At 57.8% G+C, this 18,881-nt stretch overlaps 1 protein-coding gene and 1 long non-coding RNA gene across 3 annotated transcripts; one reads left to right on the plus strand and one right to left on the minus strand.

Annotated features, from left to right (window-relative positions):
• Positions 1–5,451: 5,451 nt before the first annotated feature.
• Positions 5,452–9,825, minus strand: LOC134555564 (Krueppel-like factor 2). Of its 2 annotated transcripts, none has more exons than XM_063407246.1 (3): positions 9,514–9,825; positions 7,650–8,625; positions 5,452–6,808 (listed from the first exon to the last, which is right to left on the minus strand). In XM_063407246.1, the coding sequence occupies exons 1-3, from the start codon at positions 9,808–9,810 to the stop codon at positions 6,633–6,635; spliced, it is 1,449 nt and encodes a 482-aa protein (XP_063263316.1). In that variant the 5' UTR covers positions 9,811–9,825; the 3' UTR covers positions 5,452–6,632. The 2 variants fall into 2 exon arrangements, with proteins under 2 accessions (XP_063263316.1, XP_063263317.1); XM_063407247.1 differs by lacking the exon at positions 9,514–9,825 and adding an exon at positions 8,881–9,165.
• A 2,403-nt stretch (positions 9,826–12,228) lies between these two features.
• On the plus strand, positions 12,229–16,069 carry LOC134555565 (uncharacterized). The gene is made up of 3 exons (XR_010081450.1): positions 12,229–14,068; positions 14,488–15,460; positions 15,562–16,069. It is a non-coding gene; the product is annotated as an uncharacterized LOC134555565 (long non-coding RNA).
• The last annotated feature ends 2,812 nt before the right edge of the window (positions 16,070–18,881 follow it).

The following is an 18,881-nucleotide window of genomic DNA, read 5'->3' on the forward strand; positions in this document are numbered from 1 at the left end:
CTCCCGCCAAGAGGCGCCCGGAAGTGGCCGGAGCGCTTTAGGGGACGCACCGCGCGGGGGTGAGGGCGATGGATGAGGGTTCGAGTCCCGCTCCCGGCATGTCGTGGCCGCCCGGCCCGAGGCCGCCGGCGCCGCTTTCCCTGCGGCCCCGCGGCAGCGCCCACACCCAGCCGGGTCCCGGCACCCCGCGCCCCGCTCAGGGCGCACAGCCCGCTGCGGGCGCAGTTCGCTCTCGCTCCAGGAGGTGGCAGCACGGCCGCGCCCGACCGGCGCTTCCAAGCGCGGCGGGGAAGGCAATGGGCACCGCGGATCCGCTCGTCGCGCCCACCGTGGCCCCAGCTGCCGCGACCCCGTTCCCTCAGGGACTCTGTCACGGGTCGCTGTTCTCCCGGGCTCTCGGGGCTGACCCTAGTTTCCCGCAGAATTCGTCGGGAGTATTCCCGTCTCCTTTCCCGAGGCGCTCGCTGGCGGCTGTGCCCTGTCCCGTTCTCCCCGCAGCCGTGCCCGGTGCCAGCCCCACCGCACGGCACACCCGGGCTGCCCGCCTGGCTTCGTGTGCCACGGCGTGCACGCCTCGCCCTCATGCTCTACACTCCAGAGCCGAGCGCTCACTTGAGGCAGCCTGGAGTGAAAGTTTTATTAATAAGACTGTGCTGTTTCCTCTTCCCTGTGGGAAGAGATGGAGGAACAAGGAAAGGGGCAAAAACAGTGGTGTGGGGCCAGGAGGGACTTCGAGAAATCACCTTCCTGCCAGATCAAGGCAGGATAAGGCTGCCTGAAGCAGGTGGTTTCTGTTAGGGCACAGAGATACACTGGGATCTGCTGGCCGCCTTGGATAGCCCAGGAGAGGGGGTGCTTCTGAGGGGAATCTCTTCTCCTGTACTGCCCTGGGATGAGCTGAGCCCCCCTTGCTCTTGCGTGGAATCCCTCAACGCCAGCCAGGCTGTGCTGAAATTACCACCATTCCCATCCTGCTGGTGAACCCTTCCCGTGAGGACTGGCACATCACCTCCATATCAGGGCCTAACCAATACCAGCGTGCCACAATGGGAACTGGTGATACCCCCAGAGTATCATCTGTTGTCCCCAGAAATCATTTAATCCCTTTTCTACCCCTTTCCACACTGCCAAGGATTTTGGCATCTTGGCTTTTAACATCTTGGCCCTTCCACAAGGACAGAGCTGATCCTGAGGTTTTGCCTGTTCTGCCTATTTGCTCTCAGCTCTGCCTCATCCACCCAAGTCCTCTCCCCATCAGCGTGTGTGGACATTGCTAACAATTTCTAGCATGTTTCCTTGCTCTCTTGCCAAAGCCGGCCTGAAATTGAGGTCCTCACTCCCCCATGGGGGGCTTGCAGAGGGAGACAAGGCTTTCCCAGCTTTTTCGGTCTCTGCCTGCCTGGGAAGCCTGGCACTGCAGCTCTATGGAGAGCTTCGTAAGACCAAAAAAGGGGACCTCTCCTTTTGCCACTCATGGGGGGTTGTTCGCAGTCCGTTCATCCTGTTAAACAGCACTTAAAGAAAACAAAAAACAGTTCCAAAAATAAAACCCAGAGACCGATGGGCCATTCAGTGCGTTTTTTGATTATATCACCCACTTGCTGGCCTGAGGTGCTCAAACTCTATCCCCATAGGACTCAATCTCTGCCCCAGTGCAAGGTGACCAAACATTTCCTCTTCAACAGCCAGCAGCACGTTTTGAGCTCATCTCCCGAGGATAGAGGCTTTTTGATCTCATGAATGGTGGAGATTATGGGCAGCTGGAGAGTGCTATTCACAGTGTGCCTCCCCCACACCTCTGTAAGCCTCGGAGCTGTGTCCCACCAGGAGCTGTGCGGACCTGAGGTAAAACACATTAGCTGGGTGCTTCTGCTAATGGGCTCATCAGCGGAGCAATTAGCACTGCGTCAAGGGGGCCCGGAGTTATTGTTTGTGGCCACGGCATCCCAAAGGTTGCACTGAACAAAGGGAAAGGCTGGAAACCTGGGTCACGTACCTGGTGCCTCAGGGTCCACTGGGAGAGTGCTCAGATCTGACCACGAGGGTCCTGCCTCGCCAAGGCACAGGGAGAATCGAGGAAATGCAGGGAGTCAGGGAAAGTCAGCAGTGATGAGGAGCCCAGTGCTTCTGTGCCCTCGAACTCTGGCAGCATTGTCCTGTCACTGCAACACCATCACCCACCTCCAGCTGTCCTGGATACCAGGGATGTCCAGGGTACCAAGCCCGGGCGATTTGCCACCAAGCAACTGGGGGAGAGATGTGCCCCCCAGATTTAGCCCTGGCAGGAAGGCCTCCTCCAGGCCAGCTCCTCACTCACCTCAGGATGCTGGGGAAGGATCACCTCACGCCCTATACCCATGCCCTGGCTGCCAAGCATGACCAAAGGTGACCCCAGGGCAGAGGTGTGCGTGCCTTCGGACCAGGGCTCAGGGTGTGTGTGTCTCCCAGCCTGGCACCAGCGGAGGAGGACAAGTGCAAACACTGTGGCCAGTGGGGCAGGAGAAGGTTATCTGGGGCCCGGCAGTGGAAAAACTCAGGTGTGTGACTAAGGCACAACAGCGCCAGGTGTGGGTCCAGACAGGGCAAGTGAGCTGGAGTTATCACTTCCCCGTGGGTTCAGGTGCCTGAAGCCAAATGTTTCCTAAGGGTGCGGTGACAGCCACAGCCCCGTTATCATGGTACGTGGCCCACCCCAAGCAGCGTGGACACCGAGACCAGTTGCTTGGCCTTCCCCCATGGCAGGGATGGGGCACTTCCCACTGCTTCTCCAATGGGAGACTCAAGCCCTTGGAGTATACTTCAACAGGGACACCTTGGTCCTGGGGACCCAAGCTGTGACCTCATGGTGAGGAATGGTCTGTGTCAGCCTGTCCAAGCACCCTCACACTATCCTCCCACCCTGGAGCACCCAGGCTGCATCCCACCCACAGCAGTCTTGTCCCCTCCCCAGCTCCATGCTGTCCCCATGGACCACAGCATCCCCAAGGTCAGGCCCTAGCTAAAGAACTCTCAGATCTGCAACACTCCTTCTCCCTATGGATCAACAATCCCTGACCAGCTGTGGGACCTGTTGGCTGTAGCAGGGGGGATCCCCATGAGCTGGATCATTCCCAAAAAACAGAAACACACTCAAGCTTCTTTCACCTCCCAGGGCCCCACTCCAACTGGCAGGTGACTATGGTGCCAGGCCATACTGTGGCCATGACTCACACTTCTGCTGGGAAGCGTTTCTCCATACCTTGCTCCTTCCTTTACCTGCTTGCCTCCTTATTGGACCAGGTCAGCTGTACCCCAAAACCATGGGGCTTAAGAGTTACCAAGGTTTCAGGGACCTCTGCTCAGTTCCCAGGATCTTTTTTGGAAGTGACCAAGGCGAAAAAGGAAGGGATGGAGACATGGCCTAGCTCAGGGTTCTCCAGCTGACTGCAGGTGCATGTACCACAGGGATTGCAGCCCAGCCATGCCTCCCTCAGTGCTGCCAAGGGTGTTTTCTTGTTGTCCTCATCACTTTGCAGGGCAGGTTTTGCTGGGGACAGCACTGGCCTCCCTACTCCAACAGAGAGTGTGTCTTGGCCCAGGCAATTGGAAGAGGGTGTTTTTTATTAACAACAAATTAACCGTAATTGTCTTTTCCACTACAGCCACTCCTCCGCAGCCATGTGGTGATTCCCAGCCTTGCTGGTCCATTTGACTGCCGTGCCCCATCGTGTGCCTGAAGGAGTACCTTGCCCCAGGCACAGGGAGCAAACCTGGAGCAGCTCTGGAGGAGCCAAAGCACCTTCCCTTGCCCTCGCCTCCATGTAAGGTAGTGGCAGCAGAGCCAGACCTCACTCCTGCCCTGGCACAGCAGTGATGAAAGGCGAGAAAGAACTGGTTTGTGCTCTGCTCTCAGAGCTGAACCTCAAAACAGCCGTGAACCGTCACTCCAGCTCCCAGGATGCTTAGGGAGGACAGGACAGCAGAGCCAGCCTTTCCAGTGGGACGGGATGGTTGGAGAAATTCATCGTTCCCCTGGAAATAAAAATAATAATCATAATAAAAACACAAAGCCAGAGATTACTTATACGCACACAAACAGGCAGGCACGCACTCTCCCCATCTGGCTTTGCCAGCCTGACTCATCGCTAATTCAAACAGCCCACACCTTTCCCTCTCCCTCCATGTGACTTTTTGAACAAGACTCCAGGGAAGAGGCAGAAGTTTTGCCCCAGCTATCCCCAGCACTGTAGCCTTGTCCTTGGGTTCTGGTGGTCCCAGGAACATGTCCCCAGTACCTCATCACAGGCCACATGTGTCCCAGCACAGGCCCCCCTGCACAGGCACCTCTCAGAAAGTGGGGCAAGCAGAGGGTGGAGGCAGCAGTGGAAAGGACAAGTGATTGAGCCTGATAGATCTGTGACACCTGTAGATGCAGCCCCATGGTCCTGATCTCTGGCCTACAGGCAGAACATGATGTCCCAAGCTGCTGCCACCCTGCCTGGACTCACCCATGCTTTTGTACCTGCTCAAGGGCAGACCAAATGGCTGGGTGCTGGCCCCAGAACAAAGAGCCCAACACCAAAATACTAGCCACTCCTCTGGGGAACATCAGACCTGCTCTTCCATTCCCATCTGAGAAGGAAAGAGTAGGATCAGCCCAGTTACATCCCACTTCCACTTGCAGGGCAAGCAGCCCCAGGGCAACCCCCAGCCCTGGCCAGCCACTGGGGCTTGCAGTGGGGAGCACGAGAAGGGGGAGCCACTGCCACCACCACCCTGGGCCAGGGCATCATAGAGCCTGTGTGCTCCCTGCACTGCCAGCATGGTGTCAGGTCTGGACAAGTTCCTGCCTTCAGAGGGATTCGTGCATCACAGGTAATCAGCTGTGGGAGGGAGGGAGGGAGGGATGGAGCCAGACCTGCTTGCTGAGCTCGGGACCTGCCGGCATACTTGTGCTGAGTCACCACCTATTAACGCAGGGAAACCTCAGCACCTGAACCCAGCCAAGCTGCCGGGCCATCCCCAGGAGGACAGCAGAGACAGCACCCAGGACCAGGCAGCTGACACCAACCTCCCCCCTGGCTGTGACCACAAGGCCAGTACTGCAAAGCTCCCACTGTGAGGCACAGCGGGACAGGACTGCTCAGGAAGAGTTCAGGACCAGCAAGGCTCTCAGTTGAGTTTCGGCTGCCATTCCCCTTGGAGATGACTCACCGCAGGACCAGTCACACCATCCCAGTGCTGCAATTGCCCCATCTGCAGATTAGGGAAACTGAGGCACAGGGAAGTGGCGTGACTCAAGAGCTGTTGCACAGGAGATGCTACTCAGATGCCGAGGCTTGGGCGTTCCCCATCGATCCTCCGCAGCTAACTTAAGCAGAAATGAACATCGATGTAAATATTTACTGACAAACAAGCTCAGCCTCACCCTCTCCTCTTAGAAGAAACCTTTAAAGTAAACTCTCCTGGCTCTTTCATGTTTACATCTTGTTTATTTATTATACAGCAGATCACAATATTTCAACAGTTTGCATATAAAGAAAAGTAACATTTCAGAGTGCAAGAGACCTAACGTGCCCAAGCAGAGAAATGTTAATTAACAATATACACAGACGGGAACAGTGCACTTCCCAAAGCTGAGACTCATCTGTGTTCCCAGCTGGAAGAAAAAATACATTAAAAAAACCAGAAACATTATATATTACTGCTTTGTTTAATTTACAACTTGCTTTGCAGAAGCTGCACATAAAAAGACTCATTTTCTTTTGAGCTTTCTTTCTTGTCCCCCCCCTACAAAAGTTTCAAGTATAGCAGAGATCTGGGCATTCATAGCTGGACTCACTGTCCTTTACATACTAAATTTTAAAAAGCAGCATGGGGAAGGCAGCTGCAGCAGTACCTGGTATCATCCTGAGGGGAAGAACAAGACAAAATAAAGCAGACAAGAGCCAGGAGAGACATTTAAGGCTCTTGAGTGGAAAACTTGTAATGGTCAGGGCTGGACTGCCTAGTGGGGTCCCAGGGTGGTGACAGGAGCATCCCTGCCCTCTGTGTAAGGTGATGCTGTGCTGGCAACACCCGCAAACCTTTCCAGCCGTAAGCCGGTCAAATCCCACCCTCACCCCATCCAGTCGGCTTTGGGTCAGGAGGTTTGTTCTGATGATCACAACCAAGACAACCAGCAATCCATTTCCCAGCACCACAACCAGTGTGCCCAACTGGCATGGCTCTCCAGCCAAAATGCAGCCAGAGTCAGCCATCACAGCCCCTAGAGCCAGGGGGGTGCCAAAATCTGGGGGAAGAAGGTTAAGCTGATGCCAAATACAAGCCAGGATTTCTGGGGACAGATCCTTTATGCACCAGCCCCCCACTCACCAGGTATCTGGTTGGGAGGAACCCTCCAGGCACGGGGAGCTGAGGTGATGCCTGGGCAGGTGTTTCTTGTAGTTTTGCTCCCCACATACATCCCCAAAGCAGCCCTTCCCCCCCTTCCCCCGACAGGGCCAGCTCTCACAGGGGCAGGAGGAGAAGACTAGTAAACTATAAGCGGAGAGGGCTGGGTGGCCAGGCTGCTCCCCATTGCCATCCCTCGCCTGACGCTATTTACACCGTGAGCTGGCTCTGGGGACATCGAGTCCGGCCGCAGCCACTGCTCACATGTGCCGCTTCATGTGGAGAGCGAGGTGATCTGAGCGGGAGAAAGCCCGCTCGCAGAGGTGGCACTGGAACGGCCGGTGCCCTGTGTGCTTGCGGTAGTGACGGGTCAGCTCATCGGAGCGGGCAAATTTCCAGCCACATCCTTCCCAGGTGCAGTGGTAGGGCTTCTCGCCTGCAGAGGAGAGGGGGTGTCAGTGGGCTTGTAGATTCCCAACCTCGTTGCCTTCATCTCTCTGCTACCCTACCCAGTACCCCCTATTCAAGAGGTTTCCCTGATCCCCGCCCTTAGGAGATGGGAACCCCACTGCGCACCTCTGCCTGCCCAGCTTTCCCATTCTGTCCCCCGTTTTTCTGCCCTTCCCCAAGTGAACAGGTCTGTTCTCTGCACATTCCTGCCCCATTACAGCACCCCTCCTGTGTGCCCCTGCTTTACTTTAAACTGTGGGTGGTCCCCTGCTCATTCCTGCTGTGTGGTGGCACCATGTGCCCTGTCCCAGCTCGGCCAGAGGGTCTCACCATACAAACCCCCTGTCTGTCTCCCTATTCCGTTTGTCCCTGGCCCAAGTGGAGGGCTTCTCCATGTCCCCAAATCCTACCACCTCAGGCACCCCCGGGTCCCAAAGCCAGCAACTGGAGGCGCCACGAGAGTAGTCTCGCTACGTGCCTTGGTCCCTTACGTGCCCCTGCCCAGCCCCACCACGGGGGTCGTTTCTGAGCACTTCGAGGCCATCCGCATTGCCTCTGCCCCACACGCAGAACGCCTCCACACAGCCCCATGCCGACTCGGGGCTATCTCTGGGTGCCCTCACACAGCCCCACCATGGGGATCCACCATGCACTCACTCCCTGGCATACCGCAGGGATCTCCTCCACGCGACACCAATCCCCACCCCGGTGTCACCTTCCCCGACGCCCCCTCACAGCCCAGGAACCAGGCTCGCGGGTCTCACCCCGTGCCGCGGTAACCCCACCCGGGACCCTCTGTGCGTGTCCCCACCCCGGCGCGCCCTTACCCGTGTGGGTCCGCATGTGCGCCTTGAGGTGCGAGCTCTTGGTGTAGGTCTTGCCGCAGCCCGGGTATTCACAGTTGTGCGTGGCCGTTCGCTTGCGCGCCCATGAGCGGCGACCGCGTTTGGGCTTGCAGTCCTCGGGGGGAGCCCCGGCCGGGAAGTACTCCAGCACCGGGGAGTTGGGTGGCGTGACCAGCAGCCCGGGCAGCCCCGCCGGGCCTGGCCCCGGCCCCTTCAGGGGCTCCCTGAAAACACTGAAATGTCCATGAAACTGCGGTGGCGCCTGGGGGGCGAAGTGGGGCGCATAGCGGTGCGGGGCCACGGCGTAGTGAGGCGGCAGGTCGGCCAAGAGGTGGGGATCGGTGCCAGGCAGCGGCTCCTCAGGGGGCCCCAAGCGGCCGTGGGGGAAGCCCGGGTAGGGCAGCGGCGGCCCCGGCACCGGTCCCGGCCCGGGACCCGGCGCAACGCGCGGCTTGTGCTCGCCGCCGCCCGATCCCAGGTACTCCGCGGCGGACACCCCCAGCATGCAAGCGCGCTCCTCCGGCTGCTCCTTCTTGATACGGGGCCCGAAGGACTGCGCGGGGTCCAGGGGCAGTGGGCGGGCTAAGGCCGGGTGGAGCGGTGGGTGGTGATGGGGGTGAGGGTGGTGGTGGGGGCCGCCGGGCACCCGCAGCTCCGTGTACTCCCTCCGCTGCGGGTCGTAGTGGCCGGGCAGATCCGGGGTGAGCAGCTCAGCCACGTAGCTGTGGCCTTGACCCTCGGGGTAAGGCGCCGAAAACTTGCCCGGAGTCGAGTACGAGCCGTCGCTGTCGTAGGTGGTGCCACAGCTCTCGGGGGTCTCAGGCAGGGGGTAGTTGGGGCCGGTCGGCCCCTGCCCGCCACTGCTGGTGTGCGCCAGGATGAAATCCAAGTCCACGAACTTGCCCAGGTCGTCCTCCTCCCGCTTGACGGCAGCGGGGCCATCCTGCTGTAGCATCCTCTGCGGGAAAACGAAGCGTCAGGATCGGCGGGGAGACGGTAGCGGCGGCACCCGCCGCCCCAACACCGCGGCCCGCGCCTCCCCTCAACCCGTCCGACGGGTCGGCACCACTCTGGCTGCGCTGCGCCGCCCCCGGGGCGCCCTCCGACGGCAGGAAGGCGGCCCGTCCCCCACTCCCCAGCCGGGCCGAACCCCAGCCCGGAACGCTCTGCCCCGTACCCCCTTGCCACCCTCTCGCCGGTGCCAGGTGCTTACGTGGAGCATGTCCGCGGGCCGCTCCTCTAGCGGCATCAAGCTGGCGAAAGTGGAGATAGAGGGCAGGGCGCTCTCGTCCACGGCCGCCGCCATGGCGAGCCGGGCCGAGGCAGCGGGGCCGGGCGGGCTGGGGGAGCGCGGCGCGGAGCCCGGCACCGCTCCGCTCCCCGTGGCAGCGGCGCTGCTCTGCCCGCCCCGCGCCCCTAAGCTGTTAACAGCATGGCTGCGCCCCGATTGGTCCGGCCCCGCATTGATATTCACCGCCGCCACTTGCCATTGGCTCTGCCGCAGCCCGGGCCACGCCCCCTCCGGCGGGCTGCCCCGGCGGGCGGGGGGCGGCGGTTGCCGCTGCCCCGAGCGCTCCCGGAGCCCGCGCGGATCGGGAGAGGAGCGGGCACAGCGCCGGGGGCTCCGCGGGGCTCTGCCCCGCTCTGCGAGACTGTCCCGCGGGGGAGAAGAGACAGGGGTGCTGCTGTGGATGGCGGAGGCCAGAATCCTGCCCGCGACGTGAATGGGGCAGCGGCGCCCCTAAGGCTTGCCCACACTACGAGCGGGGAGAGGGGCTGTAGGTGGCAGAGCCGGAGGTCCCGCAGCACCCTGTCCCGAGTGGGGCAGGGGCAGTGTCACACGCACCTGTGTGTGCGGGCAGAGAGTGCCGGAGAGGTCTGGCGCAGGGGTACAGATCGAAGCATTCCAGCCGGTGTGCCGGGCGCTACACTCGCCACGGGGGCGACCGAGTGCGTCAGCGAGCGAAGGTGCACTCCCAAAAAGTGTGCTTGTGCCACCATAGAAGCCGAACCAGATAGCCGAGCCCCGGTGCCCCCGCACCCCCACGCCATTCGTTTCATGTAAGCGCAGCCGTGAAGCCGCGTCCTCCCGCGCCGCTGCTGCCGGTGAGGCAATCAGCGGCACAGAACGTACAGCTCGCATCTGGCTGCGTGCAGGCTGCGTGTGCGAGCCGAGATAACTGCTCGTCGACCCTGTCGGGGGCTGGCACCCTGCCGGGATGGCCTCATCTCGCCCCACAGCCCCCACAACACGTTTGTCTGCCCTCACTAGGGACCAGTGCTGTGGCTGAGTCTCAGATCGTCCTGGCACAGGGGGACATGGGCCGGCTGTCCCACCCTGCCTGCCCTGAGCAGCCCCTGGGACAGTGCTGTCCTCCTGAGGGCTTCCCATAGCAGGGGACGCAAGGACAGCAGGTTGTCCCACCTTGCGGGAGACACTCAAGTCACCCACCCTATTCTGGCTAGTTGGATGACAGCACAGAGACCCAGGGCACTGGGCAGGCGTTCCCGGGGGCTCTCTGCCTCCCTGTCCGGCTCACAGCAAGATCTTCTCTGGCCCTCATCCAGCCAGTACCAGGAATGGCCCTGGTACTGTTGCATTCGTCAAGAAGGAATGGCCCTTATCTCTTGGAGCCTGTCTCCCTGCTTTCTGGAGCTGTTCATCTCCAGATACCTTTCTAAGAACTGAGGCTGCTGCCTGCTCTATTCAGAAGCAAGCAGTCAATTTAAAAAAAAACAAATATAAACACCAAAGGTGAGGTGTGCACACACACCACACGCACATGCCGCTTCTGAATCCAAAGCTACTCTACCAGTTGCTCTCATCACCACGCTTTAATTATAAGGGTGGAGCATTGCAATAAATTATTTCAGTAATCCAGTGGAACAACAACAGTTCAGATCTTCCCCCTTTTACCAAGAATCCCTGCCCTGGTTTCCAGAGCACATGTTGGGCTGCTGCCTGAGCCCCATCTGCTTGTCTGCCAGCAAGGCAGCAGGTTTATTAATGGCACCTATTGGATCAAACACATGGGCTCCAAAGTCCTTCCTCGGAAAAAGTCACCTCCAAAGTGGCGAAGAAGCATGTGGGTATTATTTGAAATTACTTCTGGTTTGCCTCTCAGAGTAGTTTATTCAAGTCACCAGTTAATCCCATTACTTGTTCCTTTGCCAAATAATAATTAATAGCAAGGCAGTTTCTCCCCAAACTTATATAGAGGAGTGAGAGAAAATGCCATAGGAGACAAACATTAATTCCTCTTGGTTTTCCCCTTTCCCAGGCAGTTTTGGCATCTGCACCAATGCTGACTTATTTTGAGAGGCGTCGCCAACAGATCTGCTTAATTTTAACAGCCAGTATTTCTTGCAAATGTGGGATATTCCCCAGGAAACTCTTTTTACTGATGCTCTGGTGGGAGGGCCAGCGCAGCAGGGAGCAGCAGCATGCCAGGCACCGCAGCAACACAGTGCTGACCATACAGGGAGCCAGGAGTGTGTCACAGGCAGGCTTTTCCTGCTGTGAGCCATGAGGTGGGCACAGAGGGTCTCTGCCACAGCCTTGTCAGCCCCTCAGCCACAGAAGTTCCCTCTGAGGTGAGTGGGAGGCGAGCAGGAGCAGACAGTGCACGCACAGCCCACTGTTGACAGAAGCCCATTTAGGAAACGCGGGTTATCTCCCGCGCCACTACAGCAGACTGTAAAGTCACTGGCATCCCAAGAGATCAAACAGCAGCCAGGCAAGAAAGCAAACAGGAGGTGGGAAGAGCCACCCACCCAGGTGATGGCTAAAAAGGAAAGGGTTAATAGTTATCCTTGCTTTTGGCATATCTGACAGCAGAGGAGCGAGGAGCATGGCTTGCCCAGCACGGTGTGCCAGAGGTGGCCCCGTCAAAACAAGAGCATTGTCAGCCCTGCCAACACTTTCACAGTGCCATGGCACCCTGCTCAATGGCACACAGCACGTGTGGGACAGGCAGGGGGACAATGCCCTGTGGCACTGCCAAAGGTGGAATTGGTGCCCAGGTTGCCTCGGCAGGGCTCCCAGGAGACCCAGTGTGGTCCCCTACCCCACAAAATATTGGGGACTGAAAAACACCTGCACTGCATCCCTTTCTGTGCTGTCACCTGGAGCTGGGAGACTGGAGGGAACCCACGGACTCTCCTTCAGAGTATCTCCAGTGCCCCCTCTCTAACACCACCTACAGCATCACAGCCCAGAAAGCTTCTGCTTCAGTGGGAGGCTAAACCCAAGCCCCAGAAAGTTCCATAGGAGACCCCATGAGAGGTGCCAGCGAGATCCACACTGCAGAACACCCTAAATAATTGTGATACTCCTGAGTTACATCCTTGAGAGCAGAAAATGAATCTGTCTGGGTTTTACTCTCTGTCTTCCCCTCTGCATGGTACTGGCCTGCCTAGAGAAGGGTCCAGGAGCTCCCAGACCTGCCTGTACACCCAAAGCCCCCTTCCCCTCCTTAAAAGAGGAACTGAAAATGAAATTAAAGCATAATTCAATCCGGAGCGGGTCCAGAGTAAAGTCATCTGCTCTTATCGTGTGCTGGCAGGCTCTTCCCGCTCCGCAACAAACACAATGTTATCAGGGCACAGAGGGCAGATTCGTTTGCACCGGCCGAGCGAGCTGCTGTGTCCGCCCTGCCTGCCCTGGGGTCTGGGGAGCACCGGGATGCACGGCCCAGGACCGGGGCTGCCAGGGGCTCGTGGAGGCAGGCAGCACCCCGGCAGCACCGACAGGGAGCTCAGTCCCAGGACGGGGTGCTTTGGCTGGAGGCCATATCCAGGCCACCCTGCACAGCTCTCTGGCCAGAGGAGATGGGTCAGGTTTGTTCCCAGTGAATGTCAGCACAGAGTAAAGGCTACAGAGGATCAGGGTCCACGAGTGATGTCTTTGCCTACTGGAATATACATGGCCTCATCTTCCATGCGTGCCACCCAGCTGCTTGGCCAGGAGGCTGCCAAGCTGGCAGATCTTGGCACCCTGGCAAAGCAACCCAGCGGTACCCCCAGACCCCGCACACCCTCCCAGCCCCGCTGCATCGCCTGGACCGCATCCTGCTTTGATCTCTGCCTGCTGCCTGACTGTGCCCTGGTGGCTGCGGGGCCAGCGCAGCCCTCTCCGTCCTTCTTTATATACCCCTGTTATTTTTAACTCTGCCTACGCAAATCCCGAATCCGGAATGAGCAGCGGCCTGGGGCCAAGGGGAAATGGACATGGTGCAAATTTCCTGCCCTTTTTACCTCTCTTCCTCTATAACATACAGCAACGTTTTTCCTCCACTTCTTAACTTTCACTGGTACAGGAAAGCTGAAAGCTCCGGGCTCTGCACAGAGCCGCAAGGTCCAGCCCCACAATGGACGGGGTATCCCACTCGGAAGGGACATCGCACTCAGTGTGGTGCCAGGAGATGTCCCTACCCGTAGCACACACCACAGGCTCCGTCAGCAGTGCAGTGCATTGGAGGCATCTGGACAGCCCTCGCAGCAGCAGCCTCACGTGCAAACACGTGTGCTCACGTGCCAACCCAGGGGCCTGTCCTTCCCCCTGGCCTGGCAAGAGCTCTGGCCCCAGCCACAGCAGCTGGGACTGTACTACAGCCATGGGAGCCATTCCCTTTTGCCGCTCACAAAAGTGCTGGACAAGACCTGTGACACCCCAGCAGCTCCAGGAGTAACAGGAGGAATTGCTGTTTTCTGGTTTCTTGTAAGCAGCAAGGAGGAGGAACACAGGATATTCTTCCCAACATCTCTGGTTTAATCTTTAAAAAAAACCCCACAACACAGAGTGCCACAGTGAGTTGCACAGGGAGCTTTGCAGAGGATGTCATGGAATGGCTGCAGTACCCAGGGGATGTGCATGTTAGAACCCTTCTCTCACGTGCTGGAGATTAATAGCTGTACATCATGTAAAAACAATTTGTCTACAAAAGTTCCAAATGACCCAGGTAAATATCTCTGCCACTCTTTTCTGAGCAGTGTCCAGCCCTCGTCCCGGCTATACTCTAAGGTGTTCATCTCCAGTGAACCTGGATTCTCAGTGAATGGGGAAAACCTCCCTTGTCAAGCACAGAGGCAGAGAAAATGTGGATGCCGAGCCCAGTTCCAGTCAGACCTGATCCACTCGGATATACATAATTTCCTAGCCTGGAGAAAGCCTGGCTAGCCCTGGAACCTGGGCACTGGTGTGGCTGCAGTATCCAGGCACTGCTGGGCCAGTGGGGGAGCAGTTTTCCAATGGGAGCTGTGGGACGGGGTTGAATGAATGGTCTGCACCATGAGTGACTGGCACCCATGGGGACAGCTCAGTGTGAAGCAGTGGGGAACAGCCCAGGCAGCAGCAGAACAACCAGGGAGCTGGAGAACTCTGTGTGGAAAGTGTTTTCCAGGTAATTTGATTTTGTTATTCCTCCCATGCAGCTATCTGCCCAGAGCCACTCTGCCAGTGTAAATCACACATCATAACACATTGCATGGAAAACTCATCCTGCCACCAACCCATGCCCCTGGGACACTGCACCAAGGCCACCACTATGGCACAGGATGCTGGAATCAATCACAGCCAGCCACATGTGGCTGCTGCGGTGGTTTTACAGAAGCAGCCCACAGAAGTGCATCCTCCCACCTGCGATACTCGTGGGGTGTCTGGCAGGATCAGTGGCCACCCTGTGTCGAGAGCAAACCCCTCTGCACTGGCATTACATAGGGTGCTTCATTCTGCTCCAGGAAGTGGCATTTAATTATTCAGCCTCCTGGTAGTAAATAGGTTTCCAACACATTACAAAAGGCTGGTTTTTTTTATCCCCAGCCTTGCTCATGTTCTGTGCCGGTGAGCTCATCCCCTGGGAACACCGTCTCCAAAATAGATTCACTCCCTCGTTGGAAATAATCAAATGGGAATCCAAGCTGCTGAGCCCAAGCCCAATTCCTCCCTTTGTTCTGGGGCTCTGGCAGTGAAGGGGTTCGGAGCAGGGTGACAGGAACTCGCCTTCTTAATTGACCTCCGATGATGAAACAATCAACCAAACGATTTAGAAATGTGCATCCAGTGAGATCACCAGGAAAACTTCTCCATGAAGGGGCCTGGGGAAAGGAAGGTGCGGTAATCCACCTGCCCCAGCCGCCTCGGCAGGCCTCACTGCATGGCACAACATGGCACAGCATGGCACGGTGTGTCACAGCCACCCAGCGCCTCTTGGGTTACCTTGCTGTGGCTTCATGCCAGAAGCTGCCTTACTAGGTCCAGCGAGGGGTAAGAGTAGAGCTAGACCCGTCCCAGTGAGGACCTCTGCTCCCATGGGACATCCGTCCTCCTTATTTCCAGCCTTAGCCCATCCTTAGCTACTGGGCACCCATTTATCCGAAGCCAGCACCAAGTGGTAGTGCTGCCTGTCTCCACTCCAGACTCACTGCAAGTGCCACCCCAATGGGCATTCCAGGACAAGATTCCATGATGTTGTGGTAGAAAAACCCTCCCAGCCCCACAAGCACTGCCTCCCTGGGAATTTCCATCTCTTGCACCCTTTCCCCAGCTTTTTGTAGCCTGGCGGGAGGGCAGCCACCCGGGAAGGGCTGGCAGGGCTCCCTGGCCCCAGCTGTGCCGCTGGGGCTGCCCCGACTTCCCCAGCCCAGGTCAGTGCACGCTCCAGCTTGGCATGTGGCAGGCACTAATTTTGGCCCAAAGGGTTTCCCTTCAGCAGACTCTACCGCCAGGGTGGTTTTGAAGACAATCTTAGCCAGAGTCTTCCTTCCTCGACTGCCAGCAATCCGGAGCCAGGCTGGTATGTTTGTGTTGTGTGTACATGTGTGTGTGTATCTCCAAACCGCAACAAATATTTCATATTCGTTTTCTTTCTTTCCCTTTTTTTTTTTCCCCTCCAAGCCCTTGGCTGTGGTATTTAAATAGTAGGTGTGGTCCCGGAGCTGTGTGCCAAAACCAACACCAGTTCCAGAGCAGATAACCCTGCGAGCAAACGCAGCAGCAAAACCACACTGAACTGCTGGGAGAGCTGTGCCGGGATGGGCAGTGCTGCTGGGCATGGCCCTGTGGGCAGGCACGCAGCAAGCGGGCACAGTGGCCACATGGCTCCCTGGCCCGACACGAAAGCTCAGCCAAAGGGGCCGGGTGAAGGGAGGAGATGGTGGAGTCAGCATGTCAAGCTGAAGGGCACTAGCTGCTCACTGTGTGCAGCCAGGAGCTGTTTGCGATTGACCCAGACAGTCTTTGGGGGGTTGTTTGTTTGTTTTATAAATCAAGGCAAAACATGTTACTTAATCATCTATTTTCCATGTTATAAACAGTATAAAATATTTGTTTGTTAAAAAGGCTACTTTTCTCCCCCGAAAATGTAGAGCCTGAGTGAGTGGGAGGAGAAGTCCCTCCAGCATTTTAAAAGCAGTTCGCAAAGAAACTTTCTTACGCCCTGATGTTTTTCTCATCCAAGCTGAAAGCCCTGAAATATGGTGAACATCATGTATTTCAGCATGAGTCACCCAGAGAGAACCAGCTGCGTCACCTTCCCTGGCAGTGCTGGCTGTGCCTGTGTGTACTGGGGACAGTGGGGATAGAGGGGGTCTCTGGGTGCTCTTCATCCAAGGATGGATGGAGATAAGTCAGTTCAGGCAGGAGAGCAATGAGGAAGGATTGCTGAGGACCTAGAGCTGGAATGCCACCCTCCCCTTCCCTGGGGCAACTGCCATTTTTGGGGATGGAGAGGGGTTGCCTTGGAGTAGCCATGAAGTTTTGAGGATTCATGGTGTAAGCATAATCCCCAGGAAAATCGCAAATTCATCCACAGAGGAGTGTGCACACAGTGCTGCAGGCAGTCAAGTGGTCAAGTGAGGACCACAGCACACCAACTCCAGCAGAGCCTGTGCTTGGCTGCTGGTATGCCCCCAGACCAGCACCCACGTCCAAAAAGACAAAAGAAGATCCTTATTACAGCCTCCAATCCCCCAGCTTTCCACACGGCTGGCAGGGCACTAGGTCTCTTAGAGGGTTGGTTCTCATAAGATTTTGCTCCAGACAGGACCTATGTGGCTTCTAACCTGTGGGATAGTGGGCGAATGTCCTGGAAGAGAGACTAGGGGAAACCTGAGCTTTTCCACACCTGGCACTCACACCCCGCTCTCCTCCTCACTCCCTGGGTGGCTCTGGTATCCCTACCCTGTTTGTTCCTGCCCTAAGCCAGTGCTTTGTGGGAAGTAGGCAGAAGGGGCAATGCCACCCCACAATTGAGGTCCCAAGCAGAGACCACTTTAGGTAAATGGTCCCTGGAACACTCACCTGCTGGGGACAATGCCAGGAGATGGAGATGTTCCTCTCCAGCTGAAGCCAAACACCCTGCCCAGAGGATGAATGGGGATAAGTGTCCCCTGGCTGGACAGTGCCTGGGGGTGGCCACAGGCTGTTTGTCCCTGAGCTGAGCTGGTGCACGGCCTCGGCCAGGCGTGTGGCAGGCACACCGCTCCCTGCCCCCCGGCCCCGCCGCAGCTGCAGCGCTGCAGAGGAGCCGGCCAGGCGTGCAGCGCTTCGCCAGCAGCACAAGGTGCACAGTGGGGCAAGGATCCACCCAGCCCGTGGCAGAGTAGGAGGGTCCTTGGCAGAGAAGGTTCTGTTTTAAAATCCACAGCCAAGCCGGCTCCCTGCCCGACCTCAGCGCGTGTTCTGGCTACGGGCAAACAGCCTCGAGCCCAAACCCAACCTCTAGTGGCCTCCATTTTCCCTGGCTCCATCTTCCCTGACTGCCTCAGTCATGTTCCACCACTGCCTCCTGCGTGTCAGCTCAGTGTGGTGTCCCACGGCTCCCCAGGGACCAGTCGGCCCCACTGGCACGTGTCCCAGCATGGAAAGGAAAATAAAGTTCGGATGTCACCTCCCCAATCAAGAGTGGAAAATCTTTCCCAAAAAACACCCTTTTAATCCCTCACTGAGGGTAGCCCATGTTGGAGTCCCAGCCCCTCACATTCACAGCCAAACAGGGAATTTTCCACCTACATCAAAGCAGAGCCATATGGTTTTACAGGAACGGACATGGAGGTTGTGCACCTGCCCGCCTGTCTTCTTGTTTTGGAAAATCGCAGTGACCACGAGGCACTGTGCAGGATGCTGAGGTCCCCTGCTCCACGCCATGTTGATTCAGCCCCTCCTGCCTGATCCAGCACCCTACATACTGTGGGGTGTAGGGAGCCTGGGGGCTTTCCTAGAATGATTGCCCTAAATCCATCTCCCTTCCCAGACACATGAAGTGAATGAGGCCTGACAACTCATGGCACATGTGATGGTGAGGAGGCTGCTCTGCCTACCCTGGCCCCACTCTGCCCCTGCTGTATGACCCTGCATCCCTCCCTCTGCTCTGGAGGGGAGGATGTTGGGGGGCAGGGGAAGTGAGGTGCTGTGGCACGCGGAGCTCTCTCCGTGGAGCTGGGGGACTCCATAGGACTGTTGGGCTGTTCTGGGTCAGTGGGCAAGGGATCACATGGGGAGAGCCCAGCCCTGCATCCCAGCCTTTCCCCAACACCAAGCCCTTTGCGGAGCCCACCCTCACAAACTTCAGCCCAGGGGTGGGGGATAGGATCCATGGGTTGGTGGGCAGCTCACCCCCACCCAAGGCTGCCACATCCTACTGGCCCAACCTCGCTCATAGCCCTTGGGGGGACTTAGCAAGCCAAAATACCCCTAAAATTACTTGAACCCGGCTTTGCCCCAGTAAGCCTGCTCCAATTCACTTGGTGCACACGGGGACACAGCAGCACAGGGACTTGGGGGTACCGGGCCATGCCTGGTTACCTCCCCCACACCGTCTGTGCCTCGGGAAGGGGCATCGCCTCCTGCAGCCCCCGCTGAGGGTCAGGTGGCCGAACCTTCCCCTGGCCCAATCTGATGCACTTCAAAGCCGGGGCAGCAGCACGGGCCGACTGCCCCGGGGACATTAATGTCAGGCAGGGGGACATGCAGGCAGCCCCGGCTGGCGGTGGGGATGGTAGGAGATTGCTCCGGGAATCTGCACTTCCCGTAAAGAGGCAGATTCCGGGAAGCAACCCCGGACCGAGCCATCAGTGGGACCATTACAGGCCACTCCAGCCATCTGGAACTTCTAGTCTCCAGCCGGGTCTGCTTCCACCGACGGGACGTGTGGGGATTCTTCTGCCCCCCAAGTACACAATTGCAGGATCATTTGCATCTAAAATGGGAGCTGGGCC

The sequence above is a fragment of the Prinia subflava genome, chromosome 10, assembly GCF_021018805.1.
Source record: "Prinia subflava isolate CZ2003 ecotype Zambia chromosome 10, Cam_Psub_1.2, whole genome shotgun sequence".
NCBI lineage: Eukaryota > Metazoa > Chordata > Aves > Passeriformes > Cisticolidae > Prinia > Prinia subflava.